General features: G+C 38.1%; 1 protein-coding gene and 1 non-coding gene across 6 annotated transcripts in view; one reads left to right on the forward strand and one right to left on the reverse strand.

The window, feature by feature from the left end:
- inaE (inactivation no afterpotential E) overlaps positions 1-11168 on the reverse strand; it is a 264162-nt gene extending 252994 nt beyond the window's left edge. For all 5 annotated transcript variants that reach the window (XM_083121266.1, XM_083121265.1, XM_083121263.1 and 2 more), the window contains exon 1: positions 10817-11168. In XM_083121266.1, the coding sequence (XP_082977392.1) occupies positions 10817-10911 (95 nt within the window). In that variant the 5' untranslated portion in view covers positions 10912-11168. The remainder of the gene's footprint in view (positions 1-10816) is intronic.
- TRNAI-UAU (transfer RNA isoleucine (anticodon UAU)) lies at positions 5502-5576 on the forward strand. Its single transcript has one exon. It is a non-coding gene; the product is annotated as a tRNA-Ile (tRNA).
- Positions 11169-18005: the final 6837 nt, after the last annotated feature.

Raw genomic sequence — 18005 nt, forward strand, 5'->3', positions numbered from 1 at the left:
CGCTGGATTTTTCAGCACAAAGGGAGTTCTCGTCTACACGCGAGAAAATCCTTTTTTCACAGTACGCCGCAAATTCCCACGAGACCTGGCAACGCTGCATTACATGCTCCGAGCATTATTATATAATTGTACTTGGAACACTGACGCTACTCCTTTCGTACAACATGAAACTTCACGTGTTGTGCTTTAAACTTGAAAATTTAATTGAAAGGAACGCTTGCTAGCTTCGTGCGGAGCTGTTAAAGGCAGAATCTAAAGCTGCGATGTAAGAAATGCTCAACAATATTTTAAGTATTTGTTATTACGGCTAAAAAGGTAAGACATTTTCTAATGCTAGAGGTTTCTAAAACAAAAACATGTATGCCACTATACATTTGTCATTTCGTCATTCTCACATTAAACACCACAAAAAAGAGTTGTTCGTGAGACTGAGAATCATTATACCAGATGTTTCTTAAATAATTGAGGGGTTACAAAAATTTATTGCAAGTAAACTATTGAACTTTCGTTAATGAAACCAGTTCAGAACGATCAAAGAACGTAAACAGTTTGTGCGTGCATGTTTCCTGCCGCTAGGCGACACTCAAATCACCCACATCACTCAAAGTGTTTTGTGCAATGTTTTGGTCCTCAAGATCACGGGACCTTACACCGTGTGACTTCTTTTTGAGGGGTTTCATCAAAGACAGGCTATTCGTCTCACCAATGCGTGATATCGCAGCGATAGACACTATCGACAGGCCCACGTTCGTGCGAGTGTGGCAAGAACTAGACTATTGTATCGATATGTGGCGTGTCACCCGTGGTGCACACATTGAACATTTGTAGGTGTAAAAAATAACTGAGTTCCTCGTTCGTTCTGTTTCATTAACGTAAGTTGAATACTTTACTTGCAATAAATATTTGCAACCCCTCAAGTATTTATGAAACAGCCGGTACCTATAGGGGGAAATTTTCGTGAAATTGTTTCTAATTATAATTTAGTTTAATGTAATACATTTAATATAATAAGTTGTACCTCTCTTTTTTAATTTGGTAATTCATATACACTAAGTTACAACAAATAATAATTTTATTTAAATATTGATTTTTGTGGAATAGTATAAAATGGTTAATCTTGGCGGTGGTGCTTCAAATTATACATGCACCAATTAATCCACTTTGAACTGTAGGTCCAGTCCCGATTAACCTATATGAGCATAAAGTGGGCTTAAAACAAACACTGACGAACTTGAGTAAATACTCCAAAAATAAACACAACTTATTCTCAGTTGTGTTCATGTAATTATACCTAGTCTATTGCCACCTACAATGATTGGTTACTAGTTTGATGAGGCTGTGTTGATTCTAGAGCCTTTTAGATTAAGCAACATCTAACTCGCTAATTTTCTTAAACATCATGTAAGTCAACATTTCATATCCATCATATAATGATTGATTGATTGATTGATTGATTGATTTGGTGGTTAAAGTCCACTTTATGCACAGTAAGGCTAATCGTGACTTGACCTACAGTTTAAAGTGGGATCGAACCACTCGTACCTCCAGCGGGTATATCCATCATATAAGACACGAACAGATATTATACATAAATAGCCAGCTACATAACCAAACCAAAGGTTGTGTTCCTTGGCTGCGAAGAAAGTGAAGTGGGTTTTTGAGTTAATTTTATAAAGTAATTTCGACTTCATGTGGGATGAAATGCGACAGGAATAGAACCTGAATACCTTCTATTAAAGTGAGCAAATTAATCAAAATGATCATTTCATGACACAAGGACACAAGAACGGTTTGAAAAATTTGCAAACTAATTTTCTAATTCTATGCTACAAACCAAACAAAGACGTATTTAGGGGGTCCGGAGGGTTCGGACCCCCAAACCCTCCAAAAGACTAACCACATCGTTAATTAAATGAGCATAAAACTTGTTGCTGTTGTATAACACGAAGTTGACTTATTTCCACAGAACTTACAGAGGTAAGTGAATTAGATTGTGAAGATATAGCTTTGCGTAAACAATTCTTGCATATTACTACTAATTATAATACACCACTACTAAAAAAATGATCAGGAACTTTACTTTTAATCAACTGGACCTAACAAGCTTTTTGTTATTCAATCCATGACAAAAAAAAATCACATTAATTTCTTTGGTAGGACAGCTGTTATTTTACAAATGCCAGTGATTAATACATACTCCTATTAACAATAATAATTATTAATTTATCTATTTTATTATTTTAATCTAATTAACCTATTGATTAAGTTATTATTATTACATGTGAGACACTAGGTTGGGACCCCTCCCCGCACGAAATATATTGCGACTGGATACAAGTGCAAAAAATAACAGCAATTTGTAGAGGAAGAATGAAGTGACAGATGAAACGATGGGTTGTAGTGTCGACATCGTTAGTCTGCAACATGTATCCTTGCAACACTGTAAATTGCTACGAAGGGAGTGACTCAGAACTGAGTGCTCCGAACACCACGCTATGAAATTTGATCAGCGACAAACAGATTGGCTTTTGCACTCTTGACAACAGCGAAAAAAATTATCTATTTTGAATAGCGAAGTGAGAATCCGAGCGTGGCGTTTGCCTATTGTGAATCGCCTGCGTTGCTGGTCATCGTGCGAAATTGCATTCCACACATGCGACAACGAACAAACAATTCTCTGAACGAACTGGAGTGCCACGGATACGTTCCGCTTCGCGTCGTGCAGGAATACAGTAAATGAAAAAAAACTTTCACTCCCCTCTCTCGGCCAGGTTGCTGCTCTGTACCTATGAAAACAGGATGCGTCACACTCAACTTATCTGGTTCAACAATCACGCCATTTCTCCCACCGAAACAATGCTGTTGCTCCATAACGAAACAGAACAAGGTTGGGATTTATGAGGTTTTTATCATCTACGTCACTTCCTCCCTCTTACGTTGGGAAACGTGGTTATAATTCAGGAAATAGCAATGCCGAATAAAGAATTTGTATTTGAAATAGAACTCTGCAGTGGTAAAAAGAGTTTCTCTATAAAATCCCCGTAAAGTAATTTTTTTGATAATACTTTCTCCTTTAATACATAAACTTTCAATATAAGTCACTATTCCACATGTGTGATTCCTCTATGCCCAGTACAAAATCCAAATATCCCCATAATACAGGCATAAATCATACGTTTCGTTATTTCATTCACGGGTATCTAGCACCAGACGAAAAATACGTATCTTTTCACCACATGTCAGCTTGAAGTAATAAATACCAGGTATGGTGATCTTAATATGTACGCTGAAGGCATTATTTTGTTAGGTTGCCTTTTCGCAATTTGTGGTATTTCATCATTGCTTTCGTTGATTCGTAATCAGTATTACCGCCAGCTTCTGGGTCATCTTTTGCTGCGGAACTTCAAATACGAGATCATATTTTCCAATCTCATACTACATGTCTGTGATATCACTTGCAATCCAAACTGTCAACTATCCGTTGACCGAGTGACAGGAATTTCTTCGCCACATGAGCACTAAATATAACATCCAAATATATATAGAAATTACGAAAAAGTATTTTAATTATAAAAAATTATATATTACTGATAAAACAGGGCACACACTATTCTTGCACAGAACTATCACTAACTCGAATTTAATGCTATTTTCAAAACGGTTTAAAAACAAAGTGTTTGAAAGTGGTTATACCCATAGACATGGGTGTATCATTGGATGACTCATCATCTATTTCATCAGTCATTCTAATCGTTTCAACTAACTTAAGAGGCGGAAACCTACGTAAAGTACTCAAAGTAGGGAAATGACGCTAGGAATCGTAAACTGAAATTAACATTTCAGATTTCCAACATCCTGTTAAACTCAACAACTTAAGTGGACTACTATCTGCTAGAATATGAAGCAATAAGTGTATTTTCGTTATTTGAAGTCACCTTTCTTCCTCTCTATAGGTTAAATGTGTCCTTGAGGGTAATAGCGAATGTTTAAACAGATGAAGGGATTAACACAACGAAACGTCGATCCTCTGCACAGGATTCAAACTTTGATTGATTGATTTGCTTTATTTTTACTTCGCTGTTTGTGCCACTTTTGGCTAATTTTCGAAGATGGGGATAAGTGATGATATGATGAATGGACATTCGCAAACATCCATGCGTAGGCCGGGATTCGAACCCGGGACCCCTGGCGTCGTAGCGCGATGTGCTAACCACTCTGCCATGAGGCCGGCTGGATTCGACTTAGGACACCGTATTTCGCCGCCCAATATGATAACCACTCGACCACGGAGGCTGGTGAAGTAGTGAATTTGAAGAGCTACTTTCACGCATGTTCATATTTACACGGTTTGGTCAGTTCTTTTGTGCTTCATTTGGAAAGAAAAACTCATCAAAGTTTTGTTTGCTCGTCCTGACTAGCATTCAGTAAAACTAATTCTATTGTCTCTGACTGACATTGTATTTCAGTACTCTTTTTGAATGCAGCATAAAATAAATTTAGTTGACGGAAATTTCTGCTCGTATCATTCAATACTACTTCAGTTTTTTCTTCCTCTCTCCAAATCGATTTGCTACGAAAGTATCCATTCAAAGCACTCTCTAAAATAGAATGTCTATTACGTAAAGGAATGGTTCACGTCGCTTCTTCGAAATTCCAATAACCATTACACGTAACTAAGCCAATTTCCCTTTCCGGGTATTTCCGGGATAACGTTACGATCATTTAAATTTGGAATGAGAGGAAGGCGGAACTGGGATGTCTCACTTCCGGTACAGCGATGAGTGTGTGCGTGTTCGGGAATGAACATGCTCCTAACTAACTGGTTTTTCGTAAGGCACACTTATTTCGTAATTAATGTTATCGCCCATAGAAAAGTGGGTGCTTATCTATTTGCATAAGTGACAAATAAATTTGATTGTGATGACGACGACATGTACGGTGGTCTGTAAGAGTCGATGCTGTGCCCAATATAATGTGCCTCTGAAAATTCTTATTGTCTTCTAGTCCAGCTTTTCTTCATTTTTTAAAGCGTCACAGGTGAAAATGTCAAAATATAAGACGAACTGCTAAAAAAAAATTTAAAAAATGCATGCCCTCTGAAGGTAATATTCACTCTTAAGAATTTTCTCGACACACCACTGTTCACTCTAATACACTAGCGTACGTAGATTTTATTCGGGGGAGGCTGAAATTGTAAAGGTAGATACTGCTTAGCTGCGTTCTAGGGGAATGGGATACAGAATAAAATATTTCGTACATTTGGAACGTTTCACTTAAAAATAGTTCCTTACTGCTTTTATTTTAAAATTAGGATGTTATCAAAATTTCGGAAGGAGCTGTAGCCCCATCAGCTCCCCCTGCGTAGGCCAGTGCTCTAATATATTGTATTAGAGCTTCAGTAATTCTATTCTACCGTTCCAACTTGTTAACTTGTTGGTAAATCGTCCCAGCTGTTAATCAGTATTAATATATTTCAATCTTATGCTTAAAACAAAAGTGGGGCCTCCCCCATGGCGCAGTGGTAGCGTTATTGCCTTATAATCAAGGGGTCCCGGGTTCGATACCCGGTGGAGGCACAAGTGGTTCGGATCCCACTTTAAACTGTAGGTCCAGTCCCGATTAGCCTTACTGTGCATAAAGTGGACTTAAAACAGCAACTCAAACCAAAACCAAGCTTAAAACAAAAGTGAACCAATATTGATGGTGTTAATTCAATAATCTTGAATCGCAGCATGTTGACTGGATTACTGTATGATCTTCACGTCTATTAAGCAAAGGTTTAACATGTGTGCCAGAATAACTTATAAAATTCATTTTATGTTGGATACTCCTACAAGAGTAATAATAAAAATGTTCCTTCAAAAAAAGGTAAAAAAAAGTGCTCCCCTGTGCTTAGCACCACGCCATGAAGGCGTATAGGGGGTGTGGGGGTAACGCCCCACACTTTCTTGATCCGATCGTGAGTGGGAGTGATGTGATCAGCATCACGCCCCTGACCGCCTTCACACTTGAGATAACGTTAATCTAGTAAGAGGCAAATTGACACAATGACACATATGAACCAAATGTCGCACGATTATTACATACAGCAATAACGAGAGTGAAGATAGTGATGGACAGTTTGCCTGTTGTAACATTTGCCGGTGGCTACACAATTCATCCTTTCATTTGATCGGGTGTGGTACAGTCAACGGCGGAGATAATGGTAGGCAAATTGTTCACCGCTATTTTCTTTACTTTTGTTTATTCTACACCCTGTGTTGTTTTAAGGAATGAAACTATGTTGGTTCGAAGCAGGCATTTCTCTCTGCTTATTGAAGTTATCATTTCAATTCATTGTCATCATATTGTGTAATACAGACCGAATGAAAATGGTGGTGGACAATTCGCCTACTGTTTCCTTCGCCGTTGGGTGTACAGTGGGTTCCATGAGTATTACCGTGTAAATAGTCCATCACCATGTTTGTGCACTTTATTTGACCCAATAAGAGCTTCAAGAATTAAAATAAAACTGAAAACAAGCTGTTGACAACTTCTGCACCAGCATACATAAAAATCCATCGCTTAAAAAACACATAGCGTGCAAGAGAAAAATGAATGAAAATAGTCATGGAGAAATTGCATGGTAATACTTACGGATTCCACTGTACAGTGGGATGCACAAGTATTGCTCGGCAATTTGTCCACGACTATTTTCGTTAATTTTTTCCTTGTGTCATATCCGTGCTTTTAAGCGATGGGCTCTTACTTCCTCTGGGACAGAAGTTAGCAGCAACTTGTTTAGCGTGTTGTTTCAATTCTTGAAGCTCTCAATGGCTAAAACAAAGAGAAACAATATGGTGGTGAACAATTTGCTTGGTAATACTAATACATCCCACTTTACAACCAAGTGTATTATTAATTAGGCATCTGAAAATAAGTTGGGTAACGTAAATGTACAACAGACAGTACCTAATTCTACAGTATGTCATACAGCAGTGGCGAGAGCAAGATTTCAGGACGCGTAAAATTATCAACAGATTGAATTAAGGATAAATGGCGTGCGAAGGAATTTTGAGAGAGGTGGGGGAAGGGGGGGCATGACTTCTCTTCTTGCCAGTTATTGATATATTATTCTTCTTTCCCCATAATCCAACGTCATTTTTCTAATAACATGACGTTTAACAACATAACAATCGGAAATATCTTCACAATAAATTTACTGCTATATTCACAGGAGGAAGTAAAGAACTCGAATACTTATTTAATTCCACTTTGTGCTCAGAAAGGCTAATCGGGATTCGACCGACATTTGTGGGATTCGAACTAAGAGCCCCGGGGTTGCCATAACGCCATGAGATAAGCCCTCGAATTATTTATAAGAGATAATACACAATTTGAGTTTTGTTTTTTACCGTTGCTTTTCTGCCATTTTTGGCTAATCGCGAAAATGAGGATGACTGATATTACAAGGAAACTGATGAAAGGTCACTCACCAAGAACAACCATGTCCAGAACGGATTCGAACCAGGGACCTCTGGCGTCGTAGCGCGCTGTGCTACCCACTTCGCCACGAAGGTCAGCAGATAATATAGAACAAGGGCGTGTTGAGAGAAAGGTCTTGATGTTCAACCATAAAATACTTTCGAAACGGTACAGCTAATAAAAAAAAGCATTAAGAATATGTTTTGAAACGTTTTTAAATTGCAATATGCATAAATGGCATTCTCATAACTGCCATATAAACAGTATAAATAACGCTGACTTTGTAAATCCCTCCTCCCGATTCTTTTACCTGGGCACGCCCCTGAAAGAATATATGTGAATGGCTTATTGCAGAAAGGGACCTGAGTCACATTTTTGAGGTATCGGAGTTAATGGTATTTTTGATTTTCCTAGTTACAGACACATCTTTTAGTGCAGAAAGGACGTCAGTCACACGAGACTATAGCCAAGAAAATGCACAGTTAAAAGTGTACTTTAATGCAGAAAGATACCTGAGTCACTGACTCGGGTCCTTTTCTGCAATAAACCTAGCCGTATTTATACGTTGTACGAACTGTGTACGCTAATCTGTAATGCAGCTTGGAGCGGTAAAAATACTGTCAAACTTATTGACACCAGTACCATTATTGGTCTCGCAATGTGGTGACCTCATGTCTACAAAAAAAATGTGCCATCTGTGAAAACTACCATGTGTTCCTACAAGAATAGGCAGCATTTTCAGATTTCCAAATATCATTACTTTGAATACTGCGTTGAACATAAGGGTACTGTCAAGGTTTCCGAATTCATTAAAGCTTTCACGTCTTACATCTTCTATCTGTCCAAAGGTGCAAGAATTGTAATTCCTACGCCACGTACGTTCCCAGTTGCACGTATGACGATCAAGCTTACTAAATTGAAGGACATATGAACTGCCTTGCCGTATGTACTGACGACGTCAAAGGATTTTATGAAGATAATCTTCAGTGGTCCACTACACACGGCAATGAAACAGACTCAGATGTAGAATAACACACGCATGTATGAGCTCGTACATTATTGTACTTCAAACACCGACAATAAAGTCCAGAAAGTGCAATGCACTGTAATTTTTTTCCGAATCTATAATTTTCTGTTGAATATATAACATAACTTAACCTATCCTATCTTATGTGGGAACGACAAACGGACGTTTGTAGGATATTTCTCGTCTTATTTCTCAACGTTTCCACTTTTATTGCAGAAAGGTACCGGAGTCATAACTTTTTCATATCCACTATCTCTAGCAGCATACTGCAGGGGGGTGCATTGAGGGTTGCAAAATTAACTATTCATTATGCTGAATATTTGAGCCAACAACGGCACATTTCTTTCTTACACTATCAATATTATACGATTTTTCTTGTTTTTCTCTGAATTGTGAAAAAATGACTCAGGTCCCTTTCTGCAATAAGCCATTCATGTATAATATTTATTTATCTGACTGAATCGTCCTTTCTTATTTGCTCAGAACGTTGCTATCACATCAAGAGCATTTCAAATGTTATGTACCTTTAGAAAATACGTAAATAATGTTGATAAAAGTAAAATCCAATCTTTACCGTTCTGCATAATATACCTTTATTTTCCAAATTACCAAGGGAAAAAAGCGATAGAGATAAAATTATATCCTACAATTGAAACTTACTCTAAGTTCGTAATAATTATCATCGTTAATATATAATTGCTATTGAATTGCTGTGGAATAAACATTTACGATTCAAGTTATGTATGCATGCAAGATAATTTTGTAAAAGTTTACGTACAGAAGTTTGAGGAAAGAGCTTGTAAGATTGGAATTTCGTATTAAATAAACTTTCCAACTTTGGAAACTCAATTCCCGTGTGTAATTTGAATACATTTTTAATGTTCTAGAAATCCAGTAAATATTTGGCTGCACCAGCTTGACTGGTTTGGTTGTAGGTCTCAATTTTTTAAAATCAGTTTTCGTATTAAAATGTTTATATTAAGCAAAGAGAGAACGCGTACACATACTAATGCAACAAACATACTAGCCTAACCTATTCGAAATACGTGGATGCTAACAACACTAAACGTAAATGATCCAACAGTAATTCAAGCCTATGAAAAGGATTTACGATCACACGGAAAATGATAATATTAATGCAAGCAAGAAGCAATTTACTTTAATTAAGAAGTCCAAAGCAAAAAGAAGGAGAACACAATAAAAATAAAAAAAACCTTATGTTCTATCAGGAGAATATTGTTAGAAGAATTTCGTATTCTAAAATCCTTATATCTCTTTTCGGAAGACAAGCTAGATATAGTAAAAATCAAGAGACAAGTTCTCTTTTTCAGGATACGACGTAAGTTTTAGAAATATCAGCGTGTGTTTCAATCATCCATGACAACGACAATTTACTTGTAATTGTACCTGGACATGTATTGAAATCGTACCAAGGAAAATTCGCTGACATATAAGTTGATAATTATATTTTCCCTTTGTACTTGTGATAGTTAGAACAGGTTGAGATAAAATTTCGCTCCTATTACACAGAGCATAAATTTAAATAGAGCAAATAGGTTACATGAAATCGCAATGACTGACTGTGCAAGTGTACGAAAGGAATCGTTATTCTTTCAATACTTGTAAATTTTCACTTTAGCAACTTGTCTACAGATTCTCGTTCTACATTTCCAGTTACTTTAAATGCTGGTGACGCCATGTACACATTTTTTTTATAGCTCACTAACTGCATTGCAAGAATCATAAAGATTTCTTCCCGTCTTTGACAGAAATAATCGACAAAGGGAAAATATAACATCGATTACGGAGTACAAAGGTACAAAATTATCCACAATGTATTTGTGAAATAGGTAGGTAAGGAGATGTTGAGTGCACTGTCTATTCTGTCCTTTGAGATGCAGAATGCATAAATTTTTGAATTTTCAACAAGGTAGTAGCTGCTCATAAAACATATCACTGTGTTTAAGACGTGACTTTTGAACATTGAACTACACAATTTCAGACAACGTATGAGCAATAATACGGACATATAAATAACTATCAACATTTTTCGTGTTAAATAAAGGAATATAATTAGTAGTTACAAGTTCGGCAACCGTGTAATTAGCATTACCATACACAAATTCTTAAATGTTGTACTTCGCAGTGGCTGAACACACATTTTTGCATCTCGGAGGCCCCGATGTGACCCATATTAACGATCGCAATGCAATATACAATTACGAGCTACTACAGTGAAAAACCTACGACATGCAGCATTCTGTTAAGTCTCACGCCCTCTTCGATTAAGGGCATGTATAATTACCTTGCCCTTTCTACACTTACCATATCGTGTGCAGCACAAAGAGAAACACCCCAGGGACAACCAAATCGTCGCTACCGACGCCCCACCGGCGTCGAAATACAACAATACCAGGCATCTTTGGTGACAGCTGTCCCCCCTCCTCTGGAGAGTGTCGGGTCTCAAGTCATCCGAGACGAAGGCGGCAACGACACTGTAAACACCACCACACTAACTTCTGACGCGAGCGCCGATCCTCCTCCCGCGGAAGGCCTCGACCTGCTTGATCCGCGCATCGTCCCGACCGTCACATCTTCCTCGTGGACTCTGGTCGCACCACCTGCCCACCTTTCTGTCAGACGGACGCACCGGTTGTTTATTATCGACACTGCCTGCTTTCTGATCCACTGTCACACGGTCACTGAAGGCGGTTTCGTCTGCTAGCGACGGAACAGACGCTGAACTTCCGCGCATGCGCCAGTGTTGCAAATCTGCCGAACGGTAGCGGGTCCAGGACGAATATTGACCACTGGCCAGACGGCACCAGCAGATTCCACTGCCAAGAAGGTTACAAAACAAGCTTTCCCTGTACGTTGCAGCGCATCACGTTCTCGATCTCGGGCATAGTGTAAGTGATCAGCACCACTCTTCAGCTACCGCCCCTTCCGGGTAGCCATGCTTTACCTCGCTCTTCTGCCACTTTTGCTTAATCGCGAAGATGAGGATAACGGTGAGAAGATGAAATTGGTGAAAGGACACTCACAAGCACACATGGACAGGTCAAAAACCTACAGAGAATTATGCTGGCTGCGAGTCCAGACGCCAGAGCCTCGTTAGTCTGCAAAATGCAGTGCAGGGTGTACTACGTCAAAAAGAGGTTGACAACTAAGGTCATCCTTTACACCCACCCTTATTTTACGAAATAATTGCACACCGATGGCAAGGGGTGTACTTTTTCTAAACATTACCCAGCACTATAGTGGTGTACCAAGGTGGGAAAAATGGTGGGGCGTTATATACTGCACTTTTATCAGATTATCCAGTGACGACGCCATGGGGAGCTGGCGCCTTATCTTGTTCCTTTATCCCAAATTTGTATTATATTCAAGGGTATGTTAAATATGACCCCCCCCCCCCCCCCCCCACAGGCACACAAATATCTTCACTTACTGATTCTGGCGCCATCAATGACTTCCTCTCAATGTTCTCGGTAAATTATTGGTTTTTCAAATATTGTACACGATGCCCCAACACATTTGTAGCAAAGTACTAGGACCACCGCTGTGGTGATTTTAATATACTCAAACTTTTCACCTTCCCGGCTCCTTGGAAGACGTAAGACAGTGTTTTAAGAAATATTTTTAGCTCTCTGAGAAGCATGGGATTTTAAAACTGTCTCTGCGGAAGTATTTTAATGTCTCCATATCTTTCTGATGTGTTGTTTCTATGTCCTCCGTGACGGATTGGTTGGATCAGCGCGATACGACGCCCGGGCTCGCGGGTTCGAATCCCGGGACGGGCATGGGTGTTCTTTGTGGATGGTCCTTCATCAATTTCGTCGTATCACTCATCCTCATCTTCACGATTAGCCAAAAGTAGCAGAAAAGCGAAGTAAAATAAACCAAGTCATTCAAAAGTGAAGCTAGCGAGTTGGTGAGAAAAGAAACGAGTTGGTTTCACTGCGGACGGTGCAGCGCTCTCCGAAGAGCCTCTGTTGGATGCACAGGGCATTCTTGCGTTACAACAGTGGCACTTAGATGTTCACAGAGCATTAAACCGTCTACGGACGCCAGAAATGGCAGCAGTTTTAACATAGGGCGCCACAAAACACCAGACGCTAACGTGACTTGATCTTTAACAGTAACAAACGCATTTTCCCGGTACGCCGCATTTTGTTGAATCGGCACGATCCTGTCTCGATCGATTACGATGGACCCATGCGGTATTTCACGTGACCCGCGTTCAATGTGCGTTAAGAGATCCTCTACATGATTACACGGAAAATATTAATGATTCTGATATACTGCTGACAACTCGATGTTCTGACAACTGCATTGCAGCAGTGGCGTAACCGAGAGATCGGGAAGCAACGCTTCGCGAGAGAGGGGGGACGGGGTGTCCAGGCCCGCAGCTAGAATTCACTACAGTGCTTCAGCTTGTAAAGACGACAATTTTTAAAGAAGTTTAACACTATTGCATCGATATACAAGGTACACACGCGCGCGCATGCACATATACACACACACACTACTTGGCGTAAAACAGCGACACGCCCTTTCTTTCACGCTACAAACCGCCCGCATTCTGAGACAAGACTTCTGTAGAGTAGAGTTGGGACTACTAGCGTACTCAGTGGAGATGGTTGGAATTTTAAAGGTGGATTGGTCGATTTGGTTTATTTTACTCCGCTTTTCTGCCCCTTTTGGTTAATTGCGAAGATGAGGTTTAGCGTTGGCATTGATAAACACTCACTGAGAACACTCACCCATCCCAGGCCGGGATTCGAACCCGGGACCTTGTACAGGTGAAGGGAGCGCGATACACAATAGACAGGGTTGTTAAAAGCCCAGTAACCCATAACCGGAACATTTTTTCTCGCACATTTGAAATTCGGTCCAAGTTGCATATAGTTTCATTGAATAAAGGTTCCTGGACCGTATTTGAATTTATGCGGGAAAAAAGGTTCCTGGACCGAATTTAAATTCTTCCAGAGAAAAGATTCCTGGACCAAATTGAAATTCATTCTAGAAAAAAGGTTCCTGGAGCGAATTTAAATTGGTTCGGTAAAAAGGTTCCCGGACCGTACTTAAATTCATCCGGAAAAAAGGTTCGTGGACCGTATTTAAAGTCATTCAGAAAAAAATGTTTTTGGACCGTATTAAAATTCATTCAGAAAAAAGGTTCCTCGAACGTATTTAAATTGATCGGGGAAAATAATTTACAGATAAAAAGGTTCTTTACGGTCCAGAACACATTTACGATTGTTTATTTTCTCTCCTGGACCGGAATTGAATTTATTTAAAATTCCTGGAGTTTTAACAACCCTGACAATAGAATATTTCGAAATTACCATTTTCAACCTTAGTTTTAATTTTTGAAACACAAAAATGGTATTCGGGAGTCACTATAAAAGGGTTTGCATTAGGACTGAGCCGATACCGATTCCGATACTCTTACCCATTCCCACCGATACCGATAGTTGAAAATTACAGAAATTAACATTTGTTCCAAATATTGACCAATATTGGTGTGTAAAGTATTCTTCTTCAATTAGGTGCATGAATATACCAAGAAATTTGCTTTAAAATATTCAAGAATTACATCAGAATATTAAAATAGATGTTATGTAGTCCAAAAATATAGTTTATCGTGCAAAATAACAAGAAAGTTTGAATTTTGCATAATTTCCAGGATAATTACACTCCGCGAAAATGTGACGCGGCATTCTTGCGGACCCCGTGAAGGCTCAACGTGCCGGAAAAGTAAAGGCTGTGATATCGGTATACGAATTCCAACCGATACGGCATCGGCTCAGCCCTAGTTTGCATGTACCACACTACTGCTTTGTTTTGAAAATTTTGATTTTCTCAAAATTTTCAAGGGGACGGCAGCCCAATCAGTCCCCCCCCCCCCCCGCCCCTCCCTTGTATTTGCCAGCGGTTGGGACTGAAGACTTACGAGAATGGGGAACCAAGTGCTGTCGGAGCAATTCCTATTACTATGTGGTGTGTTGGAGAGACGACATCGAAATATACATACCACAAAATGTATAGCTGCTATGGACAATAAGCATAGAAACAGTGGCGTCGCGTGCGGTTCACATACGTGTGTTCACAATAATGTGTTTGTACTGAATGCAGATTTACTCTTCTCTTATGATTGAAGTATCTGTCAATGTTTCGTATTTTCCCTCCTAGCATCATCATTTTGCCATGATTCAGAGAGTTTGATTTTTGACCATTTAAAGAAGGGGTTCCCAAACTTCTCTTCACGGCGCCCTTATGCCCGGTTCGCTCAACGCGCGTTAAATTTTAAAGAAGCGTTAAATCAAGTTAACGCTACATTAGCACATTGAGGCATTTCTCCAACCTTCGTTAAGGCTAACAGACCTCTAATGTCGTCGTTAATCTAAAGGCACTCTTTTGCTTCATTAAAGTGCTTAACAGCGCGTTGTGTTGTGTCGGAAATGAAATGGCGAAATTGCGTATGCCAGCTGTTGTGTTGAAAGGTTATCCCAAACCGATTTGAACACATTATTTGCATACCATTGCAAAACATACACTAGTTCGATTTCTTTCTACAGCAAAAATAATTTTCCCCATTTCGTATTTCATATTATAAATTCGTACTGCAAATCAGAAATCACATGTAAGTTAAATGAGAAATATTGTATCAATGTACTTTTTGAAGTTTTGTCAATAATGGCATCATGATCATCACACATTATTCAAATTTTATTAATTTTGCCTGTCGAGCCAAAAATATATGCTTATAGTTAATTATACGAACTTGATGTTTTTAAAATGCATATTGGGCTTCCACCCTCAATGCACTGTAACAATAAACACAAAATATCGCATGACTTTTTAAAATAATGTGACCACCTTTTACATATTTCAATTTGTATAAGGTGAAGTTATTCACCAAAATATTCGGTGTCGTCGTCCACGCCGTTTTCCAGTGGATCACATAGAAACTGGAGAAAGTCGTGGTTTCTTGTGTTTATGCTTATGTCTGCTTGTAACTAACATTCCAATTTTATGTTGCTTTTTATACTGAAAAACGTCAGAAAACGTAAGAGATAAAATTAAAATGAAGCAACTGTCCTAGAAATAGGCAATACACCTCCTATACTCTCATTTAATGTAAAATAAATTTGTGACATTACACAATGTAGCCTGCAATATTTCAAAATAGTAGGGAATTGTTCATTCGAACTTTTCAAATTATTATCCACCTACTCCAATTAACATAATGGAAAAAATGATTTTGCAGTGACAAGAATGCTCGACACAAATGTTCATCATTCTATATTCTGAATCACAAGCGGCTAGGGACAGCTGTAGCAAACTGGAGATGCTAAAAGCACCAAACCTGACCTGCCTAACCTAACCAAGTACAGAAATAAAGAAAACCTGCCTAACCTATTTACTTATTTAGCTCGTAGCTGTACGTAAGTACTGTAGAATAAATCATGTTGTTTAATATAACGTGAGTCTTAATATAATCACAAAATCAAAACAATTATTATGCAGTATATTGAAAATGGGCTGACATATAACGGTGCAAATGGAAATTAAATCGTATTCATAACAAACTGAAAGAGCACTTAAAAATTGAAAGAAATAATCATCCGTTACATGTACAAGGTACATTTACGAACGACTACCATCTCATCACGTAATATAGATTACATATGTTGTTTCATTAAGGAAAAAAGCTTGAGGTCCTAAGCAGTTTCAGGTATATAGTTTCGTGCATGGACATTGTAACATTTTGACATTGTGCAGTGACATAAAACACACTACCATGCATTCGGAAATTATTCCTTGTACATACGTACAAGTGGTAATGATATTGTCTGAGTGCACTTGTTTTTTTTTTTACCAGTTACGATAAATTTAATGTAAAATATCATGTTAATCAACCGTTCCATGTACAAGGTACATTTTCTGAATGACTACAATTTCATCACATAATAAATAACCAAACATATTGTAAAGAACCGTACTACACATGTACGTTTCATTAAGGAAAAAAGCTTCAGGTCCTAAGCAGTTTAAAGGTGTTGTCGTTTCGTGCATGGAAATTGTAAGAGTATACATATTTGTTTGAAAAACACACTAACATCCATTCTGAAATTTTTCCTTGTACATACGCACAAGTGGTAATGGCACTGTCTAACAGTGCACTTGTTTTTGTTTTTTTGTTTTTTTTTACCAGTTATGATAAATCAAATGTAAAATATCATATTAATCAACCGTTCCATGTACAAGGTACATTTTCTGAATGACTACAATTTCATCACATAATGAATAACCAAACATAATGTAAAGTATCGTACTACACATGTATGTTTCATTAAGAAAAAAACTTAATCCTAAGCTGTTTCTGGTAATGTAGTTTCGTGCATGGACATTGTAAAAGTATGTATATTTGTTTGTAAATTACACTTCCACGCATTCGGAAATTATTCTTTGCACGGTACGGTCGTACTAGTGGTGAGGATACTGTCTAACAGCGTACTTGTCCTTTTTACCATTTATAATAAATCAAATATAAAATATCGTATTGTATTATATATATATTTTTTCTTTGAAAAATATTTGTACGAAACAAAAACACAACCATTCAGAAACGTCCCTTGTACATATGCATGAACGGTAACATACTGGTAAACATTTTACGTGCCTTCTTTTTTTGTCAGTGATTATTTGGAAACAGTAGATTTCTTGTTTGCAATGCCACATTCACATCAATGCCAATAGAAGTGACTTGCAATATTTACATATTTAATTGCCATGGCACAGTAAGTTAAGTTATGCATGGTGTTCATTTCGTGAAATGTTTTCTTTTGTTGAGGAAAATTATTATAGCAAACACACGTTCATTTGCACCTTTAGGCCTCTTTTGCAATGCCATTTTAATATAATTAAATTTATCAAACTTCAAACAGATTACCCTAACCTAGAACAGTAGTTTTTATTTATATATTTTATTGGCAGTCGGTAGGCACTCATTTAAGTCTAATTTACGAAATTACAGTGTAACTGTTAATCCTAATACATAACATTTTCGGTGTGCGGACGTAAATACCTAACTAACATTCATTTCTTAAACATATATTTATGTGTTACACATTACTTTATTTATTTTGTTATTTAGTTCCTGGGATTTCATACAAAAAAAATCAGCTTACGCACAGTCTACTCTCCACGGTGCAACCAATGAAAACGTTGCATTTCTCGTATCAAAGTATGAGAATAGCAAGGCATCAAAGCAAAACATCTCTAACATGTCGTTAGTTAACGGGCCTATAAAATCGCTTGAGCGAACATTAAAAGTTTAACAGGCTGCTAAGATTTTAGTGATGCGTTAACTATCAACTCGTTAAGAACGTTTTAAAGATGGTTGAGCGAACCGGGCACTAGTGTTTTAAGATTTTACCGCTGCGCCAAAGTCAGAATGAAGGCCTACCTAACACTCGCAACGCTTAGTTACTTGTAAGGTTGC

Source organism: Lepisma saccharinum, chromosome 4 (assembly GCF_977018435.1).
Source record: "Lepisma saccharinum chromosome 4, izLepSacc3.1, whole genome shotgun sequence".
Taxonomy (NCBI): domain Eukaryota; kingdom Metazoa; phylum Arthropoda; class Insecta; order Zygentoma; family Lepismatidae; genus Lepisma; species Lepisma saccharinum.